The following is a 27,335-nucleotide window of genomic DNA, read 5'->3' as shown; positions in this document are numbered from 1 at the left end:
AATAAATCATGGATTTTGTGGAACCCTTTTAGTTTTTACACCTGGGAAGATTCCTAATTATTTTTTATTAAGATCAAGTTATGCATCGTTATAAAGCTTTAACATCTTAATTAAGTTGGCACCTTAAAGTTTCATTAATTATCTATCATCAATATAATAATATAAGAAGAAAAAAATACAAAGATTGAAAAAGTAACTTGAAAGTGTTCTTATATTTTGTGAAGTATTGTATAATGGTTTGAACAATTGATAATAGTTTTGAAAAGCTTAAACATTTCATTGGTAGCTTCTCTCTCAAAAATGAGTTAGTATTAAAAAGCACTCAATTTAACAATCTTGAGTTTAAATTATATTATTATCAAGAGTGACTTGTTTTGTAACAATTTTTTATTAATAAAAACTCTTATAAAATTAAAGGAAAACTAGAAATAGTTGAAGAAAATATGTAAAATAAATATAAATACTTTTAAATTTGTTAATTAATAATCACATGTTCCAAAACAACTAAATCATTTATTCTAATTCACTCTAGATTACTTCTAATCAAATTGTATTGTATTCAATTCAAACTAAATTATAATAATAGTTACTAAGATGTGATACACATACAATTCACACCATTTTTATTTATTTCTCCGCATTCCCTCATCTAATAAATTTCAAACTTCTCTCTTTCTCTTTGATGCAAAATCTGACACCAAGATTTCTCGTTTATTTTTATAATCAGATCAAACAAATTTACATAAACATAGATCCAGACTGAACTACAAATACTTGTAATATTTACTGCAAGAAGTTCACTACAATTACAATGGTTGGAAAATGAGTAAAAGACGGCAGGGGCTAGACAATGAATATGAAATTTTAAAACCTGATATGACAATCGAATCTGATGCTGCAACGTTTACACCAGTTTGAACTGAACCAGAAACTGCGTTTTGAGCTACTTGCATTAACTACTAGAATCAAAACTGCAGGAGAAGTATACTAAATAATTACTGCTACATACAAACATAAGTGCAAGCAGAGTGAGAAATGCAATACCACAGGCATGTCGCTATTCAAAGGTCACGTTCTAACATCTTTGAGTGCACCCCCTTTTTCAAGCTCGCTGACCAAATCCTTAAGCGATGGAACCTTTGTAGCCAAGGTCCTATATAATCTAGAATAACGTGCTCGTGTGCCATCTGCGGTCCTTGCTAGAGCGAGCAAGCTTAGAGCCTCGGGTAGTTCATTAAATACTTGTTTCATTTCCTCCAAGTTCATATTTTCCAAAACGGAGGGTCTAGGGGCAACCCTCACAATTTCACCACCTTTAGGTTCCTGAACTCGTGCATCAGCTTTAATGACCAGTTCCGAATTAGAGTTTGCACCACATTTTATTATAAATGGTAATGTTGAGCCAGTATTAAATTGGAGTACATTCCACTGTGCCACGTCCGTTTCCGATCCAGAGCTCAGATCTGTTGATGGCTTGTGACCATGAGATATATCTTGAATGGGGTCATCTTCTTCAGGAATTGACTGTATCATACAAAAATAAAAAACAAAAATCAATCCAAATTAATTTTCATCAGTTCAGCCCTTAAGCATATAACTAAGCTATGGACCCAAACAACAAAATAAACAATTTTGTTCTATTTCAGTATTGATTGATGATTAATTGAAAACTGTAACTAAGATAAGAAGAAAGGAGTGGGGTGTACAATACACAATATTTTGCATACCTCAACCATGTAGCGAGCATCTGCAATGTGCCTCTGAGCACATGGATGATCAATTTGGAGAAGTGAAGGCATTTGTTCTGTTAATTCATCAACAGAAGCAAGCATTGTCTTTTTCTTACTTTTGCTCAAGATGTTCACAGAAGAAAGTCTTGTTATATCCTGTTTAATCATGCCTTGAATTATTAATAAACATTCAATCCGTACACTAACTTTTGAAAATAGATTTGAGCAATAATGTAAGAACCTTGATTTGCTTTAATATGCTATCAAGCGAAATAAGAGATGCTAATCGTGCATCTTCAGCTGCAGTAGAAGGATTTTGAATAGGGGAACCACCATTTTCTAACGTTAATAATGCTATATCACTTTTCATTTGTTGCAGAATCTGATAAAAGGAAATTGAAAAAATCAATGTCAGCGTATGATGAACAAATTCATTTAAGACAACAGAGAGTAAGTTCCTTCACCAATCGAATCACCACAACACTACCGAGTTTCTAAAAGTTTGATTTTTTTTTTTAAATTTATCATAATTTTCAATGATTGTTTGTCTCTGCTCTCTTCCCAGCATTGACTCAGGCGAGTATTGTTTTTGTCCTCCACAATATCAAATGCACACAATTTAATTTGTCTTTGTTCTATACCCAGTTGGCCAGTTTAGGTTGAAGGGAGCTATTTATACAACTAGAATTTGTTACAGATACTTGATCAGAAGGCACCAACCTTATCACCACATCAACTCTCAGTCTCTAGTGTCAAAAATAAAAACGGTGTTGCATTATAGTTAGGGGCTATATCCGCATTTACATGCAATTTTTATCTAGCAACTAACACGATGACAAGCATGAAGTCATGCAGCAACTAAAGACATATATGTTAATATAACACTTTTGGCATGCATAAGATTTAACTGTTTGAAAAAAACAATGCACCTTTCTTCTTTTATGATCAACCGATTCTAGAGCTGAACGTAGCTTAGCTACTTGTGCTGCATCTTCAGCCTCCTCTGTCGCCAAGGTACCAGCAATATCCTGTCAATCACAAATATCAGAAAACAGAAATCCAACACAATGAAAAAAGAATTCATTCATTTTTTTGGTCTAAAGTATACATCCACAGCACACAATCTAATCAAACAAATCACATAAATGTAACTTCCCATGGAAGGAAATGGAGGTCTGCATCTAAATATATGGTCTTTATGCAAGTTGCATGTATGAATTCAAAATGCATGTAAAAAATTTGGGAAAACGATATTGTGAAATTTTAAGCAGAAATCCTTTTTCTTTTCTCAAACTAACACTGGACTTAGATCTTGAATTTAGTATGACAGTTCAAGAAAAAAAAAAGACCAAAGTTTACCCTAGATTGATAGAAGCTACGAAAATACTCCATCCAATAAAACATGCCAAAACAAGTAGCTGGACTCAGTCTATTATGTTTAGAACAATTGTTATATTTGAATGTGACAGCTGTACGAGTGCCATCTTTCAACAAAGTCCTAGAGCAAACAAGCTTCTTCCAATAATCATGCATTTATAATTCACTCTACACACAGAACTAACGTGTGCCATACCTTCAAGTGTTGTAGTTGAGAAGTATAGACCCGTTTTGAATATTCAAACAATAGCTGGCCAAGGGCATCAGTATGCGGAGGAAGAGCAGCACCAAGTCCAGCCATCCAACCATCCATAATTGCAGTTGAAAGAAGTTCCAACTGACCAGTTGACCCCCCGGATGCATCATCCCCAGTTACTGACAGAAACTCAAAATTCTCGCCAAGCCAGGATCTAATTTGGCGCTGTAACTCACCAGCAGGTGTATGTACAAAGAGTGCAGCAAGAGCTTTGTTCCCCATTGCAAAACTTTTGGCCTCCTCAGTAATTTCCCTGAGCTTTCCACCAGTTACCTGCTGTCTCCAGATGTCCTGTGCAGTTTATTTCAAAATGAAAACAGAATCATGTGACGAAGGTTCAAACAATGTAAGGTTTTTCCAGGTATGTACCAGAAAAGAGAATAAAACACAAAACCAACACAAACTAAAAGAATAAGTTGCACGCCTTGGTGGAAACTTTGAAGTTAAATAAATTTTTACTTTCTCAGCCTTCACTCCTCAACCAGTTATCAACAATTTGGCAGATAACAGAAGATAGGACACTGATAAATGGTAAAATGGCATTATAATGTTCAAAGATCTAAACCAAATCTAAGGAAAAACTACAATTTCCTTCCTCAACAGTTTTCACACTTTAACTGAGCTTTTCTGCCAATTAATGTGAGCAGCACTAACAAGAGAGAGAGAGATAAAATTAATAGGTATTTGCAGCTACCTCATCAATCCCACGTATCTTCAACACAACAGATGAAAACTTTGATTTCTTTTCTGGCTTTAGATTCACTTTAAATCCTTGGATCTGCTCGTCAACATATAGCACAGGAGACCTACCAGGACTACTCCCTCGGCTGGAACTTCTACTACGCCCAGTATTAGTCTTCTCAAGAAAGCACTCAACTGGCAAAACCTTCAATTCAATGTGCAAGACAAACAAAATTAACAAAACGCATGCCACTAGACTCAGAAAAATCACAAAATACAAAAGGCGGCCTTATTGGAACTTTTTTTCTTTTGAAAGGGAAATTCCATAGCCTCTACTGCTGTTACCTTAATTGACTGCAACTCTGGGGATCTTGCAAGCAAAGATCTTATATACAGAATTCTAACACGGGAAACAAGCATGGTGTCCATTACACGTTTAGGTTCCATCTTTCTAATAAAAGAGAAAACAGAATCCCTAATTTCAGCAAGAATTTCATGTTCCCTAGAGGCACCAGCTTTGATCACAGCAGCCAGAACCTGCAATCATTGGGATATGCTCATAAAAATTTAGCCTAATTGGTGCAATCAACCACATTTGTTATTGATAAAATTGTATGTACAACCTCTTTTTGATGTTCAATACATTATCATTTCAAGTTGTAATAGTATGGGAGCAATTTCCAGCTGTACATATTCTCGTAGTAAATGTACAAACTAAAATAGCACAATATAGGAATTGGCAGTTAGTATTATAAACACACAAGTATATATATTATGTACAGTGCTTATGCATAGAACAAATTCTTTTTCCAGCACACTATGTTCTGTGCCATAAAGAGTTTGTCAAAAAATTCCCTGATTTGTTTAGTGAACTTAGGTCTCACTGCCCACTGTATGAGGTTCAGAATCCTCCAATTGGCCTATCCTAACTCTGGCAGTGAGGTGTGCTGGTATCACAGGCTTGTCTCCAAGTTTCAGTCCTCTGTCATACGTCAGCATGTGACAGCAAGGAGTCAGTTGTTCTCTTGTTTCTTGCCTCCCAAATGGCAGAAAGAAAAGAAACACTAATGTTGATGCAATTCTGGTGCTGACTAAGTATTCAAATTTCTTATTAAAGGGAATGTCTCTTGTATCTATAAAGTGTGTAAAGCCTTCAATCAGGTAGAAGAACAGGTTAGACCACTCAGCCTATTTTATGAGCTTAATACAACTTGTGAAGAACTTGATGAGCTGATGATACCTTTTAGTCATGATGTGAAAGATTCATAAGGCTTAATAGGAGAAAATGGCTGTTAAGAACTTCCTGTCCATCCTCCAGCTTTGAGATTTCTTTGCTGCAGGATGCTGATAAAAACCTTGGGAGAACCATAGCACAAGGCTTTATAAATATTGGGAAGTACCACATTACCTACCTCAGTTCTTGGAGTGCAGTTTATATATGTGTTAGACAACTTCCCTTAAGGTCAATTGATTTTAAAATGAAATCTGAAATGCTATTCAAGTCCATAGCTCATCTTGGTAATTGCCTATTTTGCTAAGCTCGTCTAGTTTGGCAAGTAGATATGGATGGGGTTTGTTGGAAAGTACAACATCACCCGACCTCAATTGTTGAAGTATGTCTTATATATCTATTGGAAAACTTCACTCAATGTCAAATGGCTTTAAGATGAAATTTGACCTAGTATCAGAGTCTATAACTTTCTAAGTAAATCACCTATTCTAATAGACTCGCCCTTTCCACAAACATTTGTGAAGGAGGGTGTTGGCAATCCCGCATCGCCTATCTCAATTTTTGGAGTGACTTATATTATACATCTATTGGACAACTTAATGTCAATTAGTTTTAAAATGAAATCTGACCTTAAATTCCTCAAACTAGAATACCTACTTCCAATCAGGACTCATGTTGCATACCTTGTAATTGGTGCTCAACATCCCACCACATGTTCCACAACCCCAACAACAATGCAAGTTGGCTATGCACTAGCCCTTTGACTGGTCCTAAGCAAATAATACAATGCCAGCATCACCACTCATACTGTTCACTAGTAGCTGAGAGCCTAAGACATGGCTAAAAGCTATGAAATCAATTGGTAAGACCCTCAGATTTATGTGGGTGCACCAAAGGCATATATTAAAACACAATGTTTAGGGCTCCTATAAATTGTTACCAATTGGCAAATCATTTGGTATCCATCAATTTTGTGCTTGGTCTTAATAAACAATGGATACAAAATTATTTGTGTAGGGTGCTTAAAGGTTTAAGAATTTTATGGATTTTTTAATGATTTGGATGAACAAATACACTAGATCATAGGGTTAGCGAGGATGATGTATTGGTATTAGGTTCTGGTATCAAGCCATGTTTAGATGTGAGGATGAAGATGGAAATCTGTGCTTTCAATTACAAGGAAGGCAAGCTTTAACAGGAAGTTTGGACATTTTACTGATAAATTGTACATGGCTGACATCCCAATCAACAAAGACTGGCGGCAATGTATCCTAGACAAGAGAAGTGTCATAGTGTAATGAGATCCCTTGTATTAGTAATGTACACATTCAGTTATTCAACTGAATGTTAGCTGCTAGTGTTTTTGTTGTTTCTGTTTTCTGTTATGGTTGTGTAACCTCTTGAGTCTATATATAGACTCTGTTTTTGTACTTAGTGAGTGAAAATAATATTCAGTTCTTGTTTGTTAAAGCTTTTCTCTGTTTTCTACATATCAAATTCTGATACCATGGGATGTAATCCAAGTCGTTGTATTGACAGTGAGTGAGTAGAGCCTTATATGCATACCAAAATGTTCAAAAACACTAGATCAGGATTTGGACATTCTTCCCAGAAAGACTCAGCTTAACATAACTGAAAATAACAAACATCTGTTCATATTACAATAAATCTGTTTTTAGCAAACTGAATCATAAATAGATCATTCATGCATACCAGCATCAAAAGCTTGTTTGCACCATCAGAAATGGCAGCATGCCCTTCATATTGGTCTGGATCAAAGTCATTCAAAGCAGCAGTAAGATATTCACCTGCAGGGGTACTCTTAACTAATTCAGAGCCAGTTTTAACTAGAGCAACTGTGCCATCATTTTTATCAGTGGCTAAAGGTGAAGGAAGAACATCCACAGAACGAGAACTTGTATTGTTGCCACTTCCATTTCTGTATCAAGCCAACCAGAATATGGTCAATAATCATATGCTAGTAAACAAAACAAAAATTACAAGGAATAGAATAAAATCGTACCTTCCTGTACTCCGAGGCTGAACATTAGCTGAACCACGAGCTAATGGACTTGACAACTGAAAATTTTAGGGAGCCAGAAGTACCCACACAAAGCAAAAAAAAGCATGACCATTGATATAAAATAATTGTTACATTACTCTTTGGATGCTATTTGGGACACGTATGTATATACATTACCATGTGTTGCTGAAATCCTGATTCATTTTAAAGCAAGCAATGGTAGGAAAAAAGACATATATGGTTGCAGCCCATAGAATAGAAGACAGTTTTTTGAATTAGAAGTTCTTCACAATCAAATATGACTTATGCGCAAGATATAAAGCACTTAGTGCTTTGAGACAGAACCATTAATCAGAAGAAAGAGGGCCATATTATGCAGTGTGATTTATTCAAATAAATGACCATAAACATTAAAATAGTTGGTGTCAAATTTTAAAAAGTCGATAACAATACCTCCTTTTCATACAACACAGATAGTGATCGTATACAGTTAATCTAGTGAGTTGTGAAACTTTCCTACCTTAGGTGATCCAGCTGTAGATGCTTTCTGACTCTGAGTTAATCTATCAAACAATTTCTCATTTTCTTCATGCAACCTCTGCAAACCATCAAATATCAAATTTAGGTTTAGCCTCTCATCTCTCCAGATCAATATACAACTATAGTAGGCATATCAAAATTCAATACATCTGAAGAATTAAACAAAATAAATATCCAGAACTTTTTTAACGGGGTATATCTTATACAAACTAGAAGGTCAGAAAATACAAAACAAAATTTTAAGCTGTGTTTTCTTGGTTGCCGGTTTACCTTTTATATTTTTTGCCCTTTCTTCATATGTATTAATAAGGCATACTAACAATATCCCCATTTATGTTCTAGAATTAATTATCACTTTCAAACATGGTGGTCCACCCACACCATGTTCTCGTATGTATACCATTTAGCATCTAGAAGGTCATCAGAATATACAAACCAAAATTTTAAGCTGTGTTTTGTTGGCCGCCGGTTTAGTTTTATCTTTTTTGCCTTTTCATTATATTATATATATTAAAAATGCCACCATAGTAACTATGTCATCGTTTCAGTTTTAGACTTAATTGCTGCTTTCAAACATGATGATTCAACCATACCACATACTCCTACTTATACCATTTTGCATCTAAAAGATATACAGAGTACTATGGCCAGTAATATTTCTTATGAAGATTTTGGTTTATGTTTGAAAGCAATAACCATATAATAATGGGGGGGAAAAGACTGACAATCAAACACAATTGCCAACCATAACAAACCTCAATCAGCGCATCACGTTTCTTTAGTTCCTCTTCTAGTTTTCTGGTTACTGCAGAAGAGTCTATGCCATCTCCAGTTAGTTTTGAATTGGATACATCAGCAGACTCTGGCTCTGATACAGGTATTGACCTAGGTTGAGCTTTAATAGATTCATTGAGTTGAGTTTCGAGGGTTCTAATTTTAGCCTGCATCAGATAGAAAAAAAAAATGGAACACTGAACTATCTGGCAAGCATGGAAATAACGCACATCATTACACCTAAATAAGGATTAACTTCATTATTTGTATTTTAATAAAAGAATTCAGGAAAGGGTGAAATTGATACTGTTCAAACCGGTGATTTAAAAATCAGACTGGCCAGTTTGACTAATCCAGTTACACGTTCAGCTACACAAAAACTCAGCTCTATACAGAACTGGTCAAACCAGTTTGAAGCCACTAATTTAAAAAAAAATAATATAAAGCATCTTTAAGGCAAATAAAAACACTTTTAATAAGTACAGAACATACAAATAAATTAATTACCAATTATTATTAATTTTTTATTTACAAAAACATAATTTAGTCACTTATATTACTTTAAAAAAAAATATCTTGATTTATTTGTTCTATATTATATCAATTTGCCATTTTCTTTTTTATTCTATACATACACTTATAGTGTTAATGGACATTATTTTGCTTAGTAAAAACATAAAGTATTAAGTTATATTTGGTTTGGTCTATTTTCATGTTCTCTTTAAGTTGTTAAGAACCTATAAAATGGTGCTTTATTTTAATTTTCATTGTTATATAATTATTAAAAATTAATATTATTTAGTTATTATTATTTTATTAATACTTTTTCAAACACATTTGAACCACAAAACCTTGAATCAGTGTTTTCACCGTTTCAATGACTGATTTGGTTTAAAAACATTGGTTCAAACTACTCAATGATGACAAAGTATCGTTGCTACAGCTGTGTTGGAAATGTCACCTGTACACACATAAATTTGATAATATAAATAGCAGTTGGTAGCATGCAAAAGAAAGAACTGCAGAAGCAGAGCATTGAACCAGAGTACAAAGTCCAAAACTCAACAGGGAGAGTGAAATAAATAAATAAAAGTAATAAGAATTTAGGATTAAGAAGCAATTGCAAAAAATTTAAAGCTCAATTATAATTTATATACTCAAGTAACAAACAAAACTGATAAACATTCATTCACTAGAAAAGTTATGTTAGACCATTCTAACCTTTATCGAGAAACTGTAGTTGTTAAAGTACTTAGAAATTGGATTTGTACACCATTCAAGAAGTTCACATAAATAAGTAATGCAAGCTAGTATAACATAGGACCAACCTGCAAACTTTGGATGGTTGAATCTTGTTCTTGTATCTGCAATTTTTGATCTTGCTCTAACCGTAGAAGTTGAGCAACTTGATTTCTAAGCTCAGTATTTTGTTCTTTCTCTATATTGTGTTTATCTGACAGAAATTCATGCTCCGACTACAACAAATAAAAACAATAATGCAGGTCACAGGCAAGGAAGATGCCTTTATATTAAAACATATCAACTTAGTGTTGATAATAAAGGATGGATGTTCTCAGGAATTAGGGGATATTTTGCAGCCTAAAATATTGAAACGTGTTAACTAAACAAAGTAATATGTTGTTAATGAACAATTCATAAAATTAGAAAAAGAAAAATAATATATTGTCAAATATGTGTAAAGTATAAGTTCGGATAAGAAGATGAAAATTGACAAACAGTTATTATAATGTCATGGATCAGAACTTAACACAAAATGTTTAAAACATTTAACAGAACACCCACCTCAGCAAACCTAAATCAAGATGACATAAGAAGATGCACAATGTTGGATTTGATATTATAATTGACTGAGTAGGCAGTCAAAAGACTGATTTAAAACTTTAAATGTATATATGCTCTTTTAACATGTTGTGGCACAAATAATGTAGAATTGCTCAATGGATTGACATAACCCAAGCATGACACTTTTCAAAACATAATTTACAAGTCGCCAAATAACATGTCACTGCATGAAGAACTGGAAAACTGTGACAGGCTAATTCAAATACCAAACCTTTAAATCAGTCTGCAATGCAGAAGAAACTTTCCATGCCTTCTGCACTTCATTGAAGAGTAAAACACACTGATCATTTGCATCTTTAAGCGCCTGCTTGAGCTCCAAACCCTCTTGCTTTAGATCATTGATTTCTTTTTCTTTATCGTAGAGCTCCTTTCGTGCATCATTTGCCTAAGAAAAAATATGGCAAACACAATACATGGTATAAATAGAAAAATTTGAAATCACTAACTCCCTAGATTGCACTCAACATCATTGAATCCACATACAATCTTATCATGTGTAATATGTAGTAATGACTTTAAAAATCTTCTAACAAAAATTATCACTGATGAGTAAAGAGATCAAAGGGAGAAATGAGAATGGGAACTTACAACATCTCTCCACTTTTTAATTGTGTCTCGGTTTCCCAGGCTTAACATAGAGTTTCGAGCTCTAGCAGAGAAATTGAGAGACGACAATGTCTCAGATAAATTTGAAACACTTGGACACACATTCACAATCATCAGAGTTTTTGAACTCCCACCTGCACATATTAAATAGCACTAACTGCAAAAATTAGATCACGTGCCTGAAATTGATCAGAAAGAACTGATTCAAATCAGGATGAATCATTAAAAAAGTATACAATTACATGGGGAATCAATTTAGAGAACAAAAAGAGTGAAAAGCAAAAATAGCTATAGTTAGAAATGAAGGTAAATCCTTTCTTATACACAAAATGCAGGTAATTTGTAAATGTTGCTTCATTTACCAATGTCTTTGTCTATCCATCATAGGATAAGGTATCCTTTGGTGGAATAAAAGACATCAATGTAGCAAAGCCACCCAAACCCTCAACAAAAGAAAAATAGGCAATGAATACAGGGACCATAATATTTTCTTGGAAACTTCATGGAGAAGCCACTGTTCTTCCTAATGGCAACGACCTAAAATTTTTATAATAAGTTGAAAGAAGCTCCATGGCCATTATCACCTTAAAATTAGCTTTTGAATCTGCCCTCTTTCTGAAATTGAAGGAGGAAATCTTTTATTGGCTAATGTAAATAAAATGTTTTATTTGTGAGGAAGAGAAATAATATTTGTTTCTTTTTCAAAGATGGACAATTAAAGAAAGGGGATGTTCAAATTTCTGTAAAAGAACCAAATTAATCCAAAGACAAAGACAAGGGTCCTTTTAAGCACTGATATGGGACTAATTGGAATAAAATGTAATTGTAGAAATAAAAGAAAACAGTTATAGCAACAGAAGAATGCATATGCAGCAACATATTTCTGAATAAGCAACAAGACTAACAGAATATCAAATGAAGACAATATCAGACAACAGCTTCATGATTACCCAGACAGTAGCACATGTGATGTGACTATGTGACAGGACAGGTTATGGCAGCTCATATCACTTTGATTCCATGTTAAAGTTAGAGGGGGAGACTGAGAGAGACAGAACAGAGTCTCTTTGGAGAGAATTAGAGAATGAAAAGCTTTTTATTCTTTAAGAATGTGGTACAAAGGTTGAGCATGTCATTCAGATATAAAGACTCTAGATACAGTTAGTGGAGACTATTCCCTAGAATTACAATAATTGAATCCTTCTAAACAATAATACACATAAACAAAAAATTATGTGGCATGTGATATATGGCCACAGTCTTCTAACAATGAAAAAACCACACCCAAGTTGTAAAAGCTCATTGGCATTTTAATAAGCAGAGACAATGCTGTTAATAGTACATCAATGTTACATCAGATATAACAAATCTACAACCATATAGATGCTACCATAACAAGTTCAACCTTCAAAGATACTAAGAGGGAAGAAAAAAATCAATACCAAGTGAATCTGCAAGCAGTTTTGTTAGCACTGAATTTTCATAAGGTACTATATCCTTCTTTGATGTTAAAGAAGACAAAACATCTCCCAGCCTGCATATTCATTTTAAAAATGCAACAAGTCAGAAATTTAAATTTTTCACTGCACCACATTCTTTCAACTAAACTTGCCCAAAAATAAAACCTATACAGAAAAGAAGAAAATTGCCAGCACATATTAGGAGTTACGAAGAATCAAATTGCATTTCATTTTTGTACATACAAAGAAGTGTTATCTAAGCATGGTTCATTACAGTACACAAATCAGGACCAGGTTCAAGTACTATTGTTGTTCCTCAATCTTCCTTCCAGAACTAGTTTAACCAGAAACCACATCTAAACTTGATTGTGAATATGCTTATTGGAGCTTTAAAATCCATTTCATCATTGATAGGGGACTTAAGGAAATAAGTAAATGCAAGATAAAGTATAGCCCTTAAATATAAGTATAGTGCCGAAACACCATACATGAAATGCAAACCCACATCTACTATTAGGAGATTAATTATCGAAACATTTGTTCCCTAGGCAGAAGCAGACCTAAAAATTTGGTTAGCTTACTTGGTAACATTTGCAACAAAGTAATGAAAACTGATAAATTAACATATATAGGACAACAGAAAATACTTTAAGTGTATTGCCACCTAAAGACATGGATGGACAAAACCCTAGCCAACTAATAAGCAAACACTGATAAATTTACTAATGGAGAAAAATAAAGCATTGAAGTTACATACGCTGAAAGAGACTTCATAACATGCAGTAAATCTGTGACATGGTCCCCACTATCATCTTCGGTTATTGAACCTTCACTTCCAGCTAAATCAACCAGATAGAGTTTACTATATGAGTTTTCACCAGTGGTCAAATTGTTATAAAATATGTGTACCGTGACAATCCTGACACAAAAATACATGAAATCCAGAGGTGAATTAGTCTACAGCAGTCAAAAAATATGGCAACAAATGCACAGAAATATCAAAATACTAACAACTACAAAAGAAGAACCTTTGACAATCTTCTTTCCGATAATACAATATCACAATGATACATTTAATAGAAAATGTTATTTACACTGTTTCTAGTACAAATATTCGAAAATAGAAAACAAAGCGAAAAAAGGGAGACACTTATAATTATTTGTGAAATCATCAAATTAGAAAGCAATGTCTTCTCAAACCAATACACACACAGAGACATATATCATGGTAGATTATATCAACAAAACGATCTTCCATTTGCATTGATCTCAACAGTTACATTGATAAAAAGTATGCTATCAAAATAGTATATCGTGCAACTCAAAATGACATAAGTGAAACCACTGTCAACACAATATAATGCAGGCAGAGAATTTAGACCGTACAAATGAGAAACGTTATTCTTTGCTAAATCATTTTCCCGAGTCTGCAATGCAGTTTTTAAAACTGCAGAAAACTCAAGAGGATTGTCAACTTTTTCCTGCACCAGTTCCACAAAACATTCAGGTGATCCCAAGCTGAGTTTAGGAGTGTTTTTCCCTGCCTCCAAAAGTAGATCCCTTGTCTGAAAACACATAAAAGTATATAAAAAAAAATTAATAATCCTAAGTGAACAGAAAATCAGAAAGTACACCAGAAACACAACAGGAAGGGTGCATGCAATAAGTGAAAACAGAAAGAGACCTGTTCATTATATAGCTCGCAAACTGTAACACAGAATTTATACTGAGAAGTAGAAGTTTTATCTAAATTGGATAAATCAAACAACTCCTCAAAACAACGAGCATATAGTCCCCGATCATAGCTTGATCCTTCCTGGGAGTAACAAATGAACATCAAAGAAGCAATTGATTAGGCCAATCATCATTGACTAAGACAAAAAAGAACATGTAAAAGTAATTCACCCATAGGGCAGCCATTTCATTTCCAATATTAGACAACATTGAATTTGAAACTCTTTTTATTTTATTGTAATTTATTTGAGAGGAATTGATATGTGAATGCACACACACAAACAGCAAAAGAAAGAAAGCAACCATAGTGTGTGTCTTTCCAGAAAGGGTTTGTCCATATGCAAGTATGGAAACATTATATCCATCCAAAGCTGACTGTACCAGTGGTTGAACATCACTGAATAACTCGGCTGCAAACAGAAAATCAAAGGTGATGAGTGATCTAAAAAGTACATATCAAAGACATGTTTAAACTAAAGAGATGGTAAGAAAGGATAAAATCCTTTTACCTTGACCCACATGTGGTCCATAAACTCGGTCAAATTCAAAGTCTTTCTTGGCATTAGATGAGGATTCATCACCAGTATTTACACTAATGGTATAGCCATCTGGAAATTCAACAACTGAAGGACCTTCATCTTCAAATAATGGCCTTGCTCGGCAAAATACTCGTATGTTTCCTGCAAATAATATTAATTGCTGCATTTTTCAGCTCAGAAAAGCTTATATATGAGTATGCTTAAATAAGAGGAACATTGTGTATTTAACCAGCTTCACTTCCGGTTACTATATAAAGAGAGTGCAGAAGACCAAAATTGAGTGTATGTAAAGAAACTGCCTAACACTCAAGGAAAATTTACGCATAAACTACCTTTAGATGTTAATAAATCATTGAATAATCTTCTTTTCTCATTGATCAGTGGAGCTATTCTTGCTTCAGTTTCAAGGGCAACTTGATCTGAAATTCAAAGTAAATTTTCAAAATTTAGTGACAGAAAACCAACAGTACAATTTCACATACAAAAGAAGAACAAAAAATGTACCAAAGTTTTAAACAGAGAAACCACCCTTCCCCGAAAATTCTTGGGTACTAGAAAGAAAAGATAAAATCTTGCTTAACTTCATTTATTTCAAGAAACTAAATGCTAAAAATGCCAAATCTATTATCTATTATGGTAGCATAGATCAGACCTTGTAACTGTGAGAAAAACCAAGACTCTCATTTCCCTACACGGGTTTAAAGAATGAATCTCATGTTGTCCTGAAATTAAGTATTTCATTCAAGCAAAAGAATTTACAGGAGAAATGTCAATATTCCAAAACCTTCGGTTCATTCTAAGCATGAGCCAAGAGTCAGGAAAAATTAATTTCTTACCTAGCTTGCGGGTTTTCTCTGCAAGAACGCCTAGATATCGTGTAACTCGATCAAGTTTTGCATTTGAATATTCTTGAAGTTCATTTGCCTCTTGTCTTAATTGCATATAGTCTTCTCTAGCAAGCTGTGCAAAATATCTGATGTGATTGTTAACACATGACTAAACCCAAAATCGCATGATCCGAAAGAATTGGCAAAGTTGCCACATGAAAAACAATAACGCAAACCAGATAGAAGACACACCAGTAAAAATTAGCTAGTAATTTAAAAATTTAAATAGTATAAAAAGCATTACATCTTCTATCCCTCTTATTTTTCCTTGATAAATGGCTGCATGGAGGTTGGAACCTAAAACCAAACCACCCAAAAATCCCTTATCAGCACATTCCATTACAGAAAGTGATTTTCAATACGCAACTCTGTATAATAGAATAGTGTAATCATTTCATAACATATGAAACTAACCATTTGGTTTATACTAGTCAAATAGCATACATGGAAAACAAACAAAAATAGTCCACTCCACGAGTTTTCAAAACGGGCACGTCGGTCGGTACTCTGTTTTTTTACAACTAGAAGTCAAATTATAAACATGCACCATCACATTTTTAGCATCCATGGTTTGATTCCTACGCCGAATTCTTTTTGCTCATATCATATTATTCTAAACAGCCTCTTCTAAAACACCCTAAGCCTGAATTCAAAATATTGACACCGCAAGAGCACCCCCTTTATCGTCGTCATCACGGAACCATCATGTACTACAAACAATACAAGCAGCAAAAGCCCTCCAATAATTAATAGAAGTCCACAAAAGGACAATGGAGGAGAAGAGAACACATAATCTTCAGTCATTCATTCAAAAAATCAACGCGCTCATGTTAGGTGCAAACATCCTTCAATACACAACCCCGAAACAAACACTATACAGTTTCTGATGCTACCCCAGCGTAGTACCTAGAGATTCTACAGAGCCTCCAAACTCCGCCCGCATTGCACCTTTCCTTTCTTCACACGCTGAAACTACTTGTACAAACCACACAACACAGCACGTAACAGCTGAAACACGAGCTAAAACGTCGCCGTTGCGAGCACCAGCAACGAAGCAGAAACTAAAAACATTGGAACACTTTCCAAATCAAGAATGAAAAGGAAGAAGGCCAAAACGTCGCCGTTGCGAGCACCAGCAACGAAGCAGAAACTAAAAACATTGGAACACTTTCCAAATCAAGAATGAAAAGGAAGAAGGCCAAAACGTCGCCGTTGCGAGCACTAGCAACGAAGCAGAAACTAAAAACATTGAAACACTTTCCAAAACAAGAATAAAAAGGAAGAAGGCCAAAACGTCGCCGTTGCAAAGAAGAAGAAGAAGAAGAAAAAGAAGCAACAGCACAGTGACAAGTGGAGCCGAAAACGCATTACCTTGACTTTGTCCTTCAACCGGTTAAGCTTCAAGGCGACGGACTGCCTGGATTGTGGAAGAACCGACGTAGCAGAAATGGAGTAGCGCCGCAGCAACGGCGCAGTAGGTTTCCGATCAGCTTGGTCGAGCGGAGGCGGCGGAGATTGCGACGCCGGAGACGACTTCCACGGGTCGAAGCCGGTGACGTCCCAGCTCCAACGGTTGGTCTGCTCCGCCATTTTGAATCAGAGTTGAGATTTCGTGGCTTCGAATTTGAAATGAAAAAGAGGATTCGAAAACATATATAAATATATATATAAATAATAAATAAGATGAGCTTTATGATATAATCTTCTGTGGCTTTTTGGTTTGGTTTTGGGGTGTGATAATGAATGGAGGGAGAAGATGGTTTTGGTTGGGAGAGTGTGGACGGCGTCGTTTTGAGTGGGCGAGAGTGAGACACAGTGTTGTTGGGTTTTTCTCGCTCACATAATATTTTTGTGTCTCTTCTTTCTTTAACCTTCGCTCTCACTAACTTATTGCTCTCTCTCTCTCTCTCTGTCTTAAGTGTTTGGTTGTTTTATAGGATAAGCCAAACCACGTGAAGGCTTTCTTTAACCTTCGCCTTCACGTCAAATTCTGCTTCCCAAACACACTCTTCAATCTTCACCAAGGATAAAAATATATCTATATTATTGTTAATTTATGTTAAAAGGTTATGACATTTTATTTTTATCTATATTTAATTTTTTGACTTGTAAGAAAATAATTATGATGTTTTTGTCACTTTAATAATTACAGTGTGAGATTAAAAATCATTCACTGTGAGTTTGAATAAAAGAAATTAATGTTTCAATAAAAGTATTACATGTGTGAATAAAATAAAGCTATGCTTCGTTACAATAATTAATGAACCTTTAGTTTTTAACAACGCAAAATATATTATTCAATGTATATATATAAACTATTTACATTTATTATTATCTCAGTATACGTTATTAAAAACCATCCAATATTAAAACTAATATTTTCATATATTAATTATATTATGTCACACTTTAAAAAGTTAAAACAGTTCCTACAATATATATATTATCTAGATAACGTCTAAACATTAAAAAATAATTCAAGTAGTTTTTCAGACACACACTGTGACTAAATAAAACTAAAATAAATAATAATAAAAAGAAAAAATTTAAAATAATAATAATAGTTAATTATTTAAAATATCCTTCTATTATATAAGAAAGAACAATAAATAAATAATGAATAAAATATAAAAAATAAGATAGGAAGATAATATATTTAATCAATGTAATAATGAGTTTTAGAAATAAAATTAGCTTAGATAAGTGATACTTAAAAGAAAAGTAATCTACGGTATGAAAGAGAGAGAAGTAGAGTTTAAATCTTCTAAAAAAGTTGTACACTGTGTACTAAAAACACTAACAGGGACACTAATACGGATATGAAGATACATAAAATTTTTAAAATGTAAGATATGAAACACGAATTTATATATTATATAATTATGAATTATATAAATTGACAATAAAGATTTATGTGTACAAGTATGTTCCAAATTATTATTTTTTTAGCGGAAAGATGTTTTTTATGACTAGTTCACACTGATTTGTTTCTTAGTTTTATAATCATAATAACAATTTATACAATAAAGTTTGAATTTTGAGAAAATTAATGTATTTTTCCTTTTTAAAATCTAACAATTTGTGTTATAACCGTACTAGAATTGTCATAAATCTAATAAATACTTTTTAAATTGGACACTTCACGAATACATGTCTGTCTTATGGGTGTCATACGAGTGTCGATGTCCAACACAAGTATCGGACACCAGCACGTCATTTAAGAGGAGTGTCTGAGTTTCATAGGTTGTATATTTTATTCTATTGTCTCACTCCAATCAAGGAAGAGTGAAATTAAGTTTTTTTTTTATATTAATTTTAATAAATTTATGTATGCTTTATTAATATTTTATTTATTTTGAATTAAATATATTGTTTTTATTTTATTTTGTTCTTTTGTTATATATGTAATTTAATCTTTACATATATCAGGTTTATATTATATTTATGTAATCTAAACCTAATTTATTTCTAGTTAGATATTGATTTCATCATGTACTTATACTTATGTCATTTAATAATGTTATTTAATTATCTCAGTTACACACTAATCCTATCTATTGGTTTATGTTTTGTTATTTTATTTTCTTATAATATATTTATCTATATCTAATTATTTAAAGTTTTTAATTTGATTCTTATTTTATTTTGTATCATTTGAAATATAATCTTTTAGGCTTATCTTGCATAAAGTTATGCGGACGAACGAAGAAGAACTATACAAGACAGAGTAACAAAAATTGCATTATATATACTATTGTGTGGAGAAAAATCCTCAAAATACATAATAATAAATCATTAGAATAATTAAGATTAATTATATTAGATATTATTGTGAAGTAGTGGAACAAGTTCACTACAAAAGCATCTACCAAAACTTAGTACACAAATAATTATATGACAAAAAAAAAATGAGATTACAAATATAAACAGAAAACAAAAACTAAGAAAGAACAAAAAAAAAATCACATAAGAAATAACCTAGTTAAATTTACAATAAAAAAAATTAGTGAATTATTTTTAGAAGTTGAAGATGGTCTTGCAAAATATTCAACAAAAAGAGAAATACCTATAATCAAATGGTATTTGTAAGGAGGTGAAACTACAAAAAAGAAATCGATTAGAATTTATGTTATTAAATATGAAGTTTTAACTATAAGTAAAATTGTTCATATGATTCTTATTCCAAGAGTAACTATCAAATTTAAAAGGGTAAATTTCTTTGATAATTAATTTTGCCACGACAATAATTCATTGTATTTCTTAAATATTTCAGTTATGAAAATACTATTTCTATTAATAGAATTACTTATTTTATAATTTTATATTATCTTATCTATTTAAATTTATATAATTATTTTTTTCTTGCACAATATAAGTATCAAACTAGTTATTATATAAAAGGTAACTAGAGGTATCATGTTGGCTGAACAAATGGCCCACCTAATAAATTTGTAGTGCTCACATTTAATATATATTTTAAATATAACTTTTGGTTTGATTCCGCTTTATCTCAAACTAATAGACCATTGTAAAAATATAAATTAAAAATAATTTCAAGTGAAAAAAATAAAAACACCAATTTTTAAAAAGTTTAATAACTTGATATATATATATATAATAATATTATTTTCATTTTAATTAAATATAGGCTTAACAGGTTGGGAAAAGAAAATATGCATTAAACCTATTTTCATACCTGTATTGGTTGGGACCATAATTACATATACTCGTTTTACTTGAAGGCTTTTTGTTTGCCTATTGTTATCAAGCATTAATGCACCAAATAAATTTATTATATTTTTAGTTTTAAATAAAATTTAATGATTCAAAAATATTATTCAAAGATATTTTTTAGTCAATCAAAACAATCTTTTAATTATATTCTATAAGAGTTTTTAATTGAGGTTAAGAAACATTTTTATCAATTGTTATCGAGTAATGTTATTTTAAACTGTTGTTAAGTAAATTATTTTGGTTGACATCGATTATATTAATTTATACAAGATATTTGTTGTTGTTGGGTGAAAAGCTGAGAATGAAAAGAAAAAGATAAAACATATCAAATCATAATAATAACAAACATTGATTATTGGATCTTATTAAATAATCAAGTAGAAGTTGTTTAAATTAAAATAATTATAACACTTTGCTTCTTATTAAACGGACTGCAAGTTAATGGTGGAAAATATAAGAATTTTTCACTAAAATAAATTTGATATTGAGTCTATTATCACTAATAGTCATATCTTTATGCCAAACTTCTAAGTAATCATTTATACATAATTTAATTTGTTTTGAATATAAAATTAGTAACATTTTATTTTATTTTTAAAATCATCAATTAGTAAAATATTTAAAATTTCGAACAAACTTTCTTAACATAAATTCTGATATTTTCTTAAATTTAAGAAGTGAATTCAAATTTAATTTATTATCACAAAACTAAATTCTAAAATGAGAACTATCTTATTTATAGATATTATAAATTAATGATATTTTTAGTCGATGTCAAATTCAAGATCAATGGTAGAATATATATCGTCCAAATTTTAAAGACTATTCTACAAGTAAAATAGTCTCAAAAGAGCACAACTTTTTAGAACATGCTTTTATTTAAATAAACTTTTAATGTACCAGTACAATTAACATCCTATATTCCAAATTTTTGTGATATATAGGCAAGGGAAGACGAGGACCGTATTTCAAACACTAGACGATGACCGTTTAACACATATTAAACGAGGATTGTCTAGTATATAAAAGACGATATCGTCTAACACCTAGAAGACATAAAGAGAGGGAGAAGATAAGGATCGTCTAACACACATTAGATGAGGACGTTCTAACACATACTATATGAGAATCATCTAGTGTATAAAACATGAGACTGTCTAACACCTATAAATTCTCGTAGGAGATTCCTTACAAGAAATTGAGAGAATTAATTTTTTTTCTAAATAAGTCTTTCAAGATCAAAGATCTTGGAGAACTCAAATAATTTCTAAGGCTTGAGGTGGTCAGATCTATGAAGGGGATTCATTTATGTCAAAGGAAATATGCCCTTGACATTTTGAAAGAAATGGGATGCTTGTAAGTAAACCTTGCTCTATGCCTCTTATGTCTAACAACAAAATTCTTTATGAAGTTGCAGAGAAGCTAAGGGGTCCAAATCCCAATAGAAAACTCATTGGCAAACTCTTATATCTTACTAACACTAAGTCATATGTAAGTTTTATTCTTCATATTCTCAGCATATTGATACCAGAATCCACAACTCATCATCAACAAGCTGTTCAACATATTCTTCGCTACATCAAGGCCAACCCTGCACATGGATTGTTTTTTTTATGCTAAATTTGAAGTGTACATAGGCCTTCAACAACTCTGACTGGGCTTCTTGCCCAAACATAAGACGTTCTACAACTGGCTATTGCATTTTCCTTTGGTCATATCTTATTTTGTGGAAGTCAAAGAATTATAGTACCTTTTCTCACTCATATCTTGAAGTAGAATACAAAGCACCTGCCCTACTACTTGTGAGCTATAATGGCTTAGCTACATCCTTTGTGATCTTCATATGCAAGATTTTGTTCTTGTTGCTCTTTACCACAACAACCAGTTAGCTCACCATATCGCATATAACCCCAATTTCCACGAACAAATGAAACACATTGACATAGACTCTCATGTGGTTCACGAGAAAATTCAAGACAATCTCCTTCATATGCTACCCATCCGATCAGCTGACAGATACGTTCATAAAAAACCCTAAATTTGGTCATTTTTCAAATGTTTATTACCAAGCTAGGTATGATGAATATACATCATCCAGCTTGAGAGGAGGATGTTATGATATATAGGCTGGGGAAGATGAGGATCATCTAACACATATAAGACGAGGACCGTCTAATTTATAGAAGACGAGCCCACTCTTTACCAATATCAGTTTGTTTTAGTTAGGGTTTTCAAACCCTGTATAAATAAGTTGTGTTGTAAATAAGGTTAAGTTTTTATAGTGTAAGTTTTCAATAACAGAAATAATAGTTTTTGGTTTTTCCTTACCTAGACCATGGTGTTCTTCTTCATCTCTAGTCACAACTTCTCCTTCTCCATGGCTCTCGATGGAACCTCCATTTCACACAAAAATAAAAGTCTTCGAGAGGACTTCCCCTTCTCTATTTTTCTGCTTTTCAGAAACACAGTGACTTCTATGACTTTGTTCTTCAACTCTTTTACGTTTTTACCCTTCTTTAATGTGTTACCATCTTCTAGACAAATCCCTCATTGTATATCACCATCTCATGACATTCTGAGATCTTTAATGTTTATAAATCTGTTGTATCTACGAGGTTAGAAGGTGAAGTATGATTTATTATTTCATGTTAAACATCTATAGCATATGATTGAGAAACATTCAACTATAGGAAGCTACATTTCTCCATGTTACTTAAGAGCAAATACAATAGTTTATCTATCTCTGACATGTTGCCTTTTAATGATACATTAACAAGAAAGTAATTGTTTCTGGTGCCTGTGTGTGTGGATTCAAACCAAGACATGACATGCATATCCTATGTTTGACCCAAAATCAATGTAAGCTACAGATTACTCTCTCTTCGATTTGGAGAGAGCTTTCTTCCTCTGTGCAAGCATGTATGTATACATGTGAGGACTACCTGCATAGAATTATGCCAACTCGATCACTTAAAATACATTCAGTGAAATAAATATCACCCTAAGGTCATCATTAACAGAGAAAAGATGTTTTGTTCATGCCTGGAACGTAGATTCCCAATGCAGCAATCGCAGCATAAAAGTAATCAAACGAAGAGTTCCATTTGTTTGGCATCCTTATGCAATACTTCTCAGAAGCCTGAAAATACAGTCATTAACTCGAAACTCCAACTTACTGAGAAACCATCTCACCAAAATTTTCACCATATTATATCATAAGTATTAGACTATTCTCTTCCATTTCCATTTTATCATTTTAGGAATGCTAAGAAATTACAGATTTATAAGGTTTCCAAATATTAACCGAAAATGATTTAAACTTCATCAATCCCATTCTCTTAGAAGATTTGTTCTTTGTTAAGTGATTTATGAACAAGGGCAGATGATCTAGATAAATGTTTCTATGGTGGACATTTGGTATTCAAATATTTACCTTAATGAATGGTAAGGCGATGTATATTAGACCAACTTCACTGCTTATGCCTGTTGGATACAAAACTAGGAAGCTGCTATATCTGCAAAGGAACAATTTGTAGTTGATGTAAGAGAAAAAATTGATTTGCCTAGTACTATACTCCATGAACAAGGCTTAGCAATCAAACTTCGTACCTAAGCCACAAAAGCCATGATGGAGTAAATCCAAAAGTCTCTTTGAATCCAAAGAAAAAATACCGAATGATCTATAATTGCAACAACAAAGAAGATAAATATTTATCTTTATTAATACTTCTCTTACTTTTTAATCAATGACTTCACAACAGAAACAAAGGGATATGGATACCAGAAACAAATGAGGAATAAAATTACTGAGGAACATAGGGCACCAAGCCAAAAAATTGCTGTCACCCCATTCATAGTATTAGGTTCTTCAAAGTTTGAATCATCAAATCTAAACATTAACCATTTTATGCAAGACATACTCAACATGTATAATTATGTATAATTTTAGTAAGTGAAACATGTATAACTATGTATGCATTCAGAAATGTAAAGAAAAAAATCGCAGGATACTCAATTCAATATCTATCCACTTAATACATTTGCTATATCTTAACCATAGTTAGTTATCAATCTTGGTATCAACATGTAGCAGACATCTCTGAAAACGCTATAGTGAATTAAGAACATAGTAATAAATATGATGGTGAAATTAGTAGGAAAACACACAACAAATTAGAAAAAGATAGCAGAATATGAACTGGGAAGTCTAAAGAAAATGACTAACAGAAAACTGTAAGAAAATAGTCACATAAAGTGTAAAGGTACTAAAGTCAGAAGAGGTAACATTTATAATTTCTAGCTAATATCAAACAAAATAACAAAAATCCAAACAGATAATTTGAATATCACATGAAAGAGCAATCATAAACACTTGCCTCTGTGATGGACCAGCTGATTAGTAGGGAAGTAACAAGCACATGAGACCGAGTCTGGCAATAAAAGATTGGTGCAACTTTTCAATAGAAGAATACGACTGAATGCTGAATAAACAAATTAAATGCGTTCAACAAAAATAAAACAATCCAAATTTTTCTACACCTCAGGAAAACTCCATAAAATGCCCCAAACCAGGAACAGCCTTGAACTTATCTGAGGCAACGTCGCTGTTATTGGAGATCTCACCAGTCCTTCACAAGGGGAAACAACACAGAATTTCATAAACAAACCAACTCTAACTTCAATTATCATTTTCATTAAGCATTACCCCGCATACTGAGAACAGATTACTCACCTACTAAACCATGAAGAATCTAGCACACCATTCAACAGAAAACCCACCAAATAAAAAGTTAGAAAAAGCTTGAGATAATTCCAATAATAAACTTAAAACATATTCCTAGAAAACAATCAAAAGGGTGTGTCCATAGTTCAGAAAAATGAAAACTTTGGAACAAGCACCTCTAACACAGCAGCTGTTTGAGCAAAAAGCAGAGGCTTTTCCGCTGCTTCGTAAACATGCTCATGACCCGATTCGTTCAATGTCTTGAGAACAAAATACAGAACTTGACACCTGAACAAATTAAGAGAGAGAGAGAGATGGTTGAGAAAGGGCAAGAAATGAATGAATCACAATGACATAGATAGAAGGGGTGAGTGAGAGTACCATCCAAACAAAACCGTCCAATTGTAAAGGGAGAGATAGAGGCGCCGTAGAAGTGAGAAAAAACCAGCCATGAAGAGAGATCTTGAACTCGGGGAAGAAACAAGGGTGAAAAATTCAGAGATCGAAGAGGCTGAGTAAGAGATTTAACGTGGGATGGGGTGTGTCGTGTTACAGCTTTTAAAACGGTTTGGTTGGGAAGCTCAACTCCTCAACGACTTTGGTATCTGTAATAACATGCCAGTGGGACTGGTAACAGTTGTCTGTTGGAAGATCTAAGAACAAAATATGAATTTATAATATAATATTTTATAATTTTAATTTATATTGTTATGTGATATTTTATGAATTTAAAAGAATACAATTATTTCATAAAAGAGTATTAACGATGTTAAATCTAAAATATTCAATTTAATCGGTTAAATTTTGATATTGTTACATTCGTATTTTTGTAAGTTTTATGGGCTCAAATCAGTAAAAAATATACAAAATAATAAGTATGTGAGTTGAAATAATTTTTTATTCAAAATTTTTTGATTACATTAATACGATATTAATATCCTTAAATATAAATATTAATATCCTTAAATATAAATATTAATAAATTTTTTATTCAAAATTTTTTATTACACTAATACGATATTAATGTCGTTAAATATAAATATTAATAGACGATAGTTTAAACACAATATGGGATCGGAGTATGCTATAATAATCAATGTGAATTATTGAGTTATTGCTATAAGAACTAATGTTTAATGTTTATGTTTAGCATCATCTTAAATTCAGCATGTGATTAAAAATATGTAAATAAAACTAAAGATTTTTGTTATTTTATGATAGAATGTTTTAGAATTTGTCAAATAATAAGTTTCGACTTAAAGAAATAGTAAAGATTAATTAAAGTGATTTAATTGAAAAGCAATACTTGTAAAATAATGCAAATAAATTTATAATAATGTAAAAGGATTGCAGAAATGTAATTAAAGAAAACGTGAATGGTCTAAATAATAAAATAATTTGAAAATAAATAACCGAAAGAGTAAACTAGATTTAAGTTCAATAAAATAAAAATAATTAAATGTAAAGTAAAGCATACAAAGGCTCTAAAATGTTAATCTAAACTAAAAAATAAACTACATGTTTAAACCTCAACATCAAATATTCATTCTAATATACGATATTAATGATTTCGTTAAAAAGTATTATTAGAACCAATTATTATATTTAAGATATTCTCTGCTTTAAAATTTAAAGTTTTATTATAATTTTATATTTAAAAGACATTTTATATATTAAAAAATATATTTAAATTAATATTAACCTAACTTTTATGAAACTATTCAACATACTAAAATACTAAGAAGAAAATAAATCAATAGTTTTGTATAATATATTTTTCATATTCACAAGTCATTTTGTTTTATTTGTGGATTTTTGTCCACGGTTACTTCTCATAGTATATATATATGATAAGTTGGATTTGTATTTTAAGTCGACCACAATTAATAACATATAAATGAAGTATCATTATTTTATTTTTAAATACTCAGATCATAACACTTGTAAACAAATTGTCCTTTTATTGCTTTATCAATTGTTTTATTAAAAATATAACTTTTGATTGAAAATCTTGAAGATTTTAAATTCGTCTGTTTATCTGTGATACTTAGTTTTTGAGGATATTTATATTATGAGAAAATAAATTTTTAATTCTTAGATTGAAAATGATCTATATTCAATGGATGAATAACATATTTTAAATTTGTATTCTTTTTAATTTTGATGATTATTGTTTT

General features: G+C 32.0%; 2 protein-coding genes across 5 annotated transcripts; both read right to left on the bottom strand.

Annotated features, from left to right (window-relative positions):
• Positions 1–692: 692 nt before the first annotated feature.
• Positions 693–17,609, bottom strand: LOC137808717 (kinesin-like protein KIN-14B). 4 transcript variants are annotated; one of them, XM_068609978.1, is made up of 24 exons: positions 17,073–17,607; positions 15,651–15,774; positions 15,147–15,233; positions 14,785–14,955; positions 14,579–14,685; positions 14,226–14,357; positions 13,928–14,106; positions 13,299–13,460; positions 12,524–12,615; positions 11,064–11,215; positions 10,687–10,860; positions 9,941–10,087; positions 8,594–8,779; positions 7,819–7,896; positions 7,299–7,354; positions 6,989–7,214; positions 4,390–4,581; positions 4,058–4,249; positions 3,304–3,654; positions 2,660–2,758; positions 1,972–2,112; positions 1,728–1,886; positions 1,045–1,524; positions 693–971 (listed from the first exon to the last, which is right to left on the bottom strand). In XM_068609978.1, exons 1-23 carry the CDS (start codon positions 17,289–17,291, stop codon positions 1,069–1,071), a joined length of 3,882 nt encoding a protein of 1,293 aa, XP_068466079.1. In that variant the 5' UTR covers positions 17,292–17,607; the 3' UTR covers positions 693–971; positions 1,045–1,068. The 4 variants fall into 4 exon arrangements, with proteins under 4 accessions (XP_068466079.1, XP_068466081.1, XP_068466078.1 ...); XM_068609980.1 differs by adding an exon at positions 15,467–15,536 and having other exon boundaries at positions 693–1,524; positions 17,073–17,408; XM_068609977.1 differs by having other exon boundaries at positions 693–1,524; positions 17,073–17,609.
• Positions 17,610–23,101: 5,492 nt separating this feature from the next.
• LOC137808716 (very-long-chain (3R)-3-hydroxyacyl-CoA dehydratase PASTICCINO 2A) lies at positions 23,102–25,819 on the bottom strand. Its single transcript, XM_068609976.1, has 9 exons — positions 25,540–25,819; positions 25,335–25,446; positions 25,168–25,186; positions 24,975–25,063; positions 24,812–24,865; positions 24,045–24,115; positions 23,869–23,950; positions 23,478–23,574; positions 23,102–23,377 (listed from the first exon to the last, which is right to left on the bottom strand). Exons 1-9 carry the CDS (start codon positions 25,608–25,610, stop codon positions 23,307–23,309), a joined length of 666 nt encoding a protein of 221 aa, XP_068466077.1. The 5' UTR covers positions 25,611–25,819; the 3' UTR covers positions 23,102–23,306.
• Positions 25,820–27,335: the final 1,516 nt, after the last annotated feature.

The sequence above is a fragment of the Phaseolus vulgaris genome, chromosome 3 (assembly GCF_000499845.2).
Source record: "Phaseolus vulgaris cultivar G19833 chromosome 3, P. vulgaris v2.0, whole genome shotgun sequence".
Lineage (NCBI taxonomy): Eukaryota > Viridiplantae > Streptophyta > Magnoliopsida > Fabales > Fabaceae > Phaseolus > Phaseolus vulgaris.
The sequence above is the reverse complement of the archived record's forward strand: the minus strand, read 5'-3'. Positions and strand labels throughout refer to the sequence as shown.